The sequence below is a fragment of the Silurus meridionalis genome, chromosome 19, assembly GCF_014805685.1.
Source record: "Silurus meridionalis isolate SWU-2019-XX chromosome 19, ASM1480568v1, whole genome shotgun sequence".
NCBI classification, from domain to species: Eukaryota; Metazoa; Chordata; class Actinopteri; order Siluriformes; family Siluridae; genus Silurus; species Silurus meridionalis.
Genome location: NC_060902.1, coordinates 18,131,773 through 18,138,809, shown reverse-complemented (window position 1 = coordinate 18,138,809; position 7,037 = coordinate 18,131,773). Strand labels below are relative to the sequence as shown.

Below are 7,037 nucleotides of genomic sequence, written 5' to 3'. Positions count from 1 at the left end.
AATATTTAATTGTGATTAATCAGATTTTCATGAGTTAACTCCTGATTAATCACACATTTTTCCCTGTTCTAAATGATGCACCTTCAAGTTTTTAATACTCTAATCAACATGATCATGGACAATTATTAATGCGTTATGCAAATGTTTGTTTATTAGTGAAACCAACTTCAACATGGAGCATGAAGACCAAAAATTCTTGTAATTAATGGTGTTTACAATTACGTCATTTCAAAATTAAGTCAAGACACCAAAAGGAACTTTTGCTATGTTTCCACAAGGACGGTTTTAATTGCCGGATGTGTGTGTCATGGCGGATTTTGGTGCTGATTTGAGCCATTGCACATCAGGAAAACAAATGTTTGGTGAATAAAAATAATTTTGTCGGGTTTTTTTTTTCCTCTGAGTAAAGAAAGGAAATTGTGAATAAATTGAAAACATTTTTTTTATACAAATGTATTTTTTTTTATAAAAACAGAAATGCATGCTGCATTAATAACATTTGTGCTGTTAATAATGCGTTAAAACAATTTTAACACGTTAGTTTTGACAGCCTTAGTGATTATATAAATTATAAACATAAACGTATAACAGCGGACTGAAAGTCAGAAAATCAGTATTGATTTGCCCATAGTTCCAGCAATCAACTATCGGTGCCTTGACCTCTAATCATGGTCCAAAACTGTTGGGAAGGTCATCAGGACAAACAGGCCTGATGTTCTTTAAACATCCTGAACAGAACCGATTTCCTGGCACCTGTGGAGCAACCTGAGTTTGTACATGTTCTTTCTTCCTGTTCTGTCCAAAAGATACCGTAAGTATAAGAAGAGCTCTGATAATCACCACAGTCGTGGAAATGTTAATACTGTAAAAGCTGTGAAGTCAGGGTCAAATCTTTTCTAGATTTTTTTGACTGATTGATTGATGGTGTTATTGCCCCTGGAGGGACCTTCATACATTACAGCAGCAGCACACACAGAGCGAGAGAGAGATATGTCTGGTGTGAGGGTGTGATGTGGATGTGGGAGGGCTGCGAGATGAGAACTTCACTGATATAAGAGGAAGGTGACGCTCCTGCACCACTCCTTTCTACAGCGGACCTGATCCAACCTTCACAGCACTGGTTCATCAGTAGGCAGCGAGGGGATGCTGTTTATTGTACAGAGTGACCGAGTTTAGAAGAACCGGCTTAAATAGAAAGAAAAAAGTGTATATCTAATATACAAACTCATAATTGTGTTAATGCATAATCCTGTCCTATTGCCAATTTATTTTAGTGACTACACACATACAGATAGACAATAGAAAAGTCCATCAGATCCACCTGATCGTGCTTCATCTTAGAAACTGCTGAGGAAAACATGTTCTAACCCCAAGCATGTGCTGTAATTGAACTACAGACAGAAGAATATAATTATAAACACAGAAAAACCTTTAAAATGGTTCTATAATAAATATAAATGATGCAGTGGTGTAAGTTTCAGGGAGGCAACAGTGACTCCACTTCATCACCCTGTTTACTGTAAAAGCAGCTCACATGATGTTGAAGTTTATAAAGAATTACTGTAACATTAATCAAGAGAAACCCTCAGGAACTGTACTGATTCAGTTTCAGGTTGGAGAAATGCTCTTGTTTTGAGCTCAGAGTTTTAGAAGTTGCTAGAACAACAAAAAAGGTTCTACAAGAACAGAACTAGTTCATTTGGTTTTAACTCCTGTCTGGTCGTGGTTCCGTGGTTCGAATCGGCCGCTTCGACTCGGCTTCTCTGCTCCCTTTAAGAGGAGTAATGTTTAAAGCTGCTGGTCATGGGGGAGTCTTTATAGCTAACCAGTTGACTTTCTTCAGCAGTCCATGGTGGTGCAATGGGAAGAGTGTTAGATGCTGGTGGTGCAGTTCACTGGTTCAAATCCATACTTTATAGTTGCTGTTTTAGTGTGAAGAATGTGTAAATGATGGAAGCTCAACAGTGTGTACATAAAACGCTGTGGTTCAGTGGATTGATGCTTGTCCCAGGCGCCAGAGTTCCTTGGTTTGAATCCTGATGTTGCAAAAGTTTATCTATCAAATATTAAAATTTTTTTTACACATAGCTAAAGCTGAAGTCTGAATATCTTGACTAGCAACCACCAAATTCTAAAACATCTCAACACCAAACAATCAAACAACATTACGAAAACAACAACAAATTATCAAACTAACCATCTAGAACAAGGAAGAACTTTTTGAACTCATCACACCTGTTAGACTTTTGGGCTTATTAGAGAACGTTGGTCTGCTCTTTTCACATGACGACTTGCTCAAAATAAAGAAGAGATCGACAAAACTCCAATAAGTCAAACTCACTTCCGTTCCTCGGTGGTGCAGTGGTTAGAGCGCCATGTTCTGGTGGTGAATGTCCCTGGTTCGAATCTAGTTTTTTTTGACGCCTTTAAAATAAAGGTAAATTTAAGAAGCCAAAAGTTGCTGCCTGTCAAACAGATTTGGTGGGTGGGTGGTTAATGACATGAACTCAAAACCATAACAATTGTGGCTCAAATCTCTCTTTTGCTCTTGCATTAGGCTGAAATAAAGAAAGAGTAAGGTAGAAATCTCTATGAAACTGTGTTTTGACATGTGATCCTGTGGCACAACTAAAGGAACACTGCCTCTGGGTGAGAGGATCAGGGGTTCAAATAACACCCAGCTCTGTGGAGCAAAAACGGCAAATGTTGGAAACCACAAACAAGGAGTGTGGTACGGACAAAATGAGCGGTAAAGATTCCAGACTAAGTGGCTAGTGGCCACCATAAAGGAGGAGGTGGGCCTCCAATAACTGAGCGGCAAAGGTTGAGGACCCTGTGGTGAATGGGAACTATAAAGGAGGAGGTGAGCCTCCTATAGAGGAGCAGCAAAGGTTAAAGGTGCTGTGGCCAATGGGCCTTATGGAGGAAGAGGTGGGCCTTCAGTAACTGAGCAGCCAAGATTGAAGGTGCTGTGGCCAATGGGCATCATGGAGGAAGAGGTGGGCCTCTAGTAACTGAGTGACAAAGGCAGTGGACCACCAGAACCTGAGAGGTAAAGCTGGAGAACTTGGTAGTGCAGCTGGGATGCAAGGGGTTCTGTGAAAAGAAAACAGTGGAGTGAGATTATTATTATTTTTTTTTTTTTTTACAAAAAAAAAAGCAAAAACACAAAACAAGATCTTAGCACACACCAGATTCAAACCAGCAACCTCCAACACCAGCAGCAAGGATCTTACCACACCACCACACAGCCCACAGAAAGAAATGCTTTCTTCTGGCTTTTGACTTCTGTCATTTAAATCAGTATCTATAAAAAAATTGTAACCCAGTTCAGTTAATCACTGGTACAATCCCCAGGCTTCCAGTGGCTCTGTGTACGTAAAAGTCTCTCTGTAACTCTTCTGCTCTTTTTTAATGCGATCCCTTACTTTTTACTGTCTTACGTTTCCTTTTTAACGCTACACAATGTTAAACCTCAGAAATGCTAAAACATGGAAGTCCAACCTGACAAAATCCCTGCATTCGGATGAAGAAAGTGATGCAGGCAGTGACTGACGCCACCTGGTATCAACATCACTACTGCTTTCCTGAGAAACATCTGGACAAAACTATCCAAGAAGAAATTCTATTGCAAAATTCAGGCTAAAATTTAGGAAAACCTCAATACTAATATCATCTCACTCAGCGTGAAAATGCTGCAGACTGAAAGCTGAGCTTGAACCAGTCTTTAGGAAATGCTGAGGAATTTACATAAACTTTTCCCAACAAGCTTTTACCTTTATTCTATTCTTCCACTCTGGATTGTTTTCTCATAGTATTTTTCCCTGATTAACACAATAAACACTTTCTCACTGAAAACCCCCAAACTTCAACATCTCTGCGGTCTCCTTGATCACCTGAGAGCCCAATAATGAGCTCATGCCAATGAGAAACTACTCTGGAGATTTGTGGACCAATTGGAAACCAGTGCTGGGACACACTCACTTCACCTACACACCCACATCACCTAGGACACACACCTATTTTTCAAGTGTGAATTGAAGGAAACGTTCTAGAAATTTCACAACCACCTCTTACAGATACGACTCAGTAATCAAACAGGTTTGACCGAGAGATGTGGAGGAACTCGAAAAACTCGTAAACAAACATGTTACACAACACTCCAGAATTCTTCAGAACAGTGTTAGGAGTAAATGGTTTACCAAAACAGAGGACATCTGTAGCTTATGATTAATAATCTGAAGTATAAGTTTGAAAGTATTGCGTACTTAATAGCTCCTGTTTACACCTGGAGGAATAAACCACTAATGTAATATCAGTAGCCTACTGAGAAAATTTGTGCTCCTGGGGGTCTACCTTGATGAAAACAGGTGGAGAAGAGCAGACGATAAACAACCTCTCAGCATTTCAGATCCTCGCTGGAGCCGAACAGCGCCACCACCTGCTCCTTATACAAAGCAATGTTCCTCTTCAGGATCTCTTTACAGGGACCAAGCAGGCGCTCAAACGCCTGGATGTCGATCACTGAAGGAGGCAGAAGGAAAGAAAAATCTGTCTGGTTGACTGATTTTAATGAAGCAATGAGACGGACCTTAACACAACCTCTAAAGGGACTTGAAAAAAGGACTTGGAACGCAGTCTTTCACCTAAACACTTTGTATCTCCCACGGCGTAAACAGATGCAGCTCGAGGTCTCTTAGTGACGAGCGCCAGTTCTCCAAAGTACTGACCCCGAACACAGCGGGACACCTCCACCTCCTCCACATTCTCATTCACCATCTCATCCACCTCCACCTTCTCATTCACCATCTCATCCACCTCCTCCTCCACCTTCTCATTCACCTCCACCTCCACCTTCTCATTCACCATCTCATCCACCTCCACCTTCACCTTCTCATTCACCATCTCATCCACCTCCTCCTCGGAGTGACCCGATTTAGCCTGCAGAGAAAACAAGAAGAGTCCAGGCCATGTCTTATCAACACGGTCACAGGGTTATAGAAGTTTCTCAGCCCTGGTTCTGCAGAACCTTCTGTCCTGCACATTGTAGTGTTTTTTCTGTTTAGAAATGAAATTCAACATAAAATCAAAATGTGTAAAATGTGTAAAGGAGCCAAAATCTAAATTTTTGTTACTTATAAAACTTATTGTTGTGACTTACGTTTCTCCTGATCATGATCCTCACAACTCCAGACTCCACGATGTAGAAACAATTGGCCTCATCGCCCTGTTTGAAGAAAAACACATTTCCTATCACACGGTTTCATTCTTATTAGGAACAAACCCTGAGAGCTGATAAATAACACAATGACCTGTTTAATGATCTGATCTCCGTCTTTGAAGGTTTTTGCTCCTAAAACGTCCACCATCTTCATGCGCTCTGATACCTGAGAATTCACCAGAGAAAAGAAAGCACGATTGTTGTGTGAGTTATAAACATGATCACTTAGAATCATGTGTATGTATACAGTATATTCTCCCATTTGGAAATCCATATTTCCAAATAAATATGAATAAACCAGATCTACAGGCTCCGCCCTCATCACAGCAAACTAGTGTTTTTAATGTGCTTCATTTGCATACTCGATGCTGATTGGCTACTTTTTTAATGATGAAAAGTATAAACAAATCCTGTATTAAGGAGGATTTTAAAAACCATAAATGAAAACAAATCACAGCGCCTGTCGAAAGTGTGAACACGCCACGTGCCACATGCTTTATGTTGTTTGAGAGACACGTGCATGTTTCTTGCGTTTAGTGCTACAAACTCAGTAGACAAACAAATCTATAAATATGCAGATGCACTTTATACTCATTCAGCATGAAGAACAGCTTTACACTCTCAGCATCAGGACGGTTTCATTTCTCCAAACGTTCAGTTAAAACACTTTGCTTTGCCTCTTGTAAAACTCTTCAAAGATGTTCTTCACTGGCTGGAGATTTCGTGTTCATCCCAGAGCAGTTCAGTAGGATTGAGGTGCGGTGACTGAGCAGGTCGTATTATGATAGATATCACTCCAGACATCTGTTTACTCTCTAAATAACACGTACAGAACTCAGACGTGCGCTTCGGCTCAATGTCTTGTTGTACGGTGAAGTCGCTTCCAATGAGCCGCAGTCCAGACGGATCTGCATGGTGATGAAGTGTGGAAGGGGAGCCATGTTGATGCAGGATTTCTTTCACTTTCCAGAATCTTCCCTGCTCTAAAACAACCCCAAATCATTAAACTTCCACCTCCATGTGTGAGTGTGGGGGTGAGTCTGATCTTTTAATTCTTTGAGTAGAGACACACATTTTTTTCCTCACATTCACTGTTACATTCATGTGAGTTTTTGTGTTTTACTGAGTTTGTTACATAGAAACTAAAGAAATGTGTGTTTCTCAAAAACCATAAAAGATTGTGTCCAATCCACAAGTTTTTTCTTCATGTCTACAAAATGCTTCTTAACATCACTGTTTGAATCTGTAATGTAAAATATTGGTGAATATTTGGAAACTAAAACACACACACACACACACACACCTCAAGAGATTTCAGCAGAGGAACACACTCAATGAAGGCTTCATAGGTTTTCTTCTTCTTGGCGTTACTTTTCACAATCAGTCTGTGAAACGTCTCCCTGTCCTACGCGCGCGCGCGCGCGCACACACGCACACACACACACACACACACACACACACACACAATAATCGTTAAAATAAAGTTCTCTTCTTTCTTTCTTTCTATTTAATTTAGAATTGCTAGTATTTGAGCGCACCAGGGCCCACAGCGCCCCCAGCTGGATGGCGATGATGGTTGCAGCACGTGGAGTGTTGTACATGAGGGCCAACTCACCAAAACAGCCTTTATTATCATATTTTCCCACACAGCGTCTTACGCCGTGTTTCTCCACCACAATGTCATACACTCCTCTTAAAGAGTGAGAGAGAGAGAGAGAGAGAGAGAGAGAGAGAGAGAGAGAATCAGAATGAGCTACTCAGTGTTAATTAATGGTCTGTTATAAATTAACAGTGACCTCTCGATGATGTAGAAGTT

The 7,037-nt window shown here is 40.6% G+C and overlaps 1 protein-coding gene across 1 annotated transcript in view; it reads right to left on the bottom strand.

Annotated features, from left to right (window-relative positions):
* Positions 1 to 1,247: 1,247 nt before the first annotated feature.
* The window catches only part of prkar2ab (protein kinase, cAMP-dependent, regulatory, type II, alpha, B), an 8,871-nt gene continuing 3,081 nt past the window's right edge, over positions 1,248 to 7,037 (bottom strand). Inside the window, exons 4-11 of the mRNA XM_046875416.1 lie at positions 7,018 to 7,037; positions 6,760 to 6,913; positions 6,525 to 6,626; positions 5,313 to 5,387; positions 5,162 to 5,227; positions 4,647 to 4,941; positions 4,357 to 4,524; positions 1,248 to 3,096 (exon numbers count right to left, since the gene is read on the bottom strand). The exon at positions 7,018 to 7,037 is cut by the window's right edge and continues 87 nt beyond it. Coding sequence (XP_046731372.1) covers positions 4,400 to 4,524; positions 4,647 to 4,941; positions 5,162 to 5,227; positions 5,313 to 5,387; positions 6,525 to 6,626; positions 6,760 to 6,913; positions 7,018 to 7,037 — 837 coding nt within the window. The 3' untranslated portion in view covers positions 1,248 to 3,096; positions 4,357 to 4,399. The remainder of the gene's footprint in view (positions 3,097 to 4,356; positions 4,525 to 4,646; positions 4,942 to 5,161; positions 5,228 to 5,312; positions 5,388 to 6,524; positions 6,627 to 6,759; positions 6,914 to 7,017) is intronic.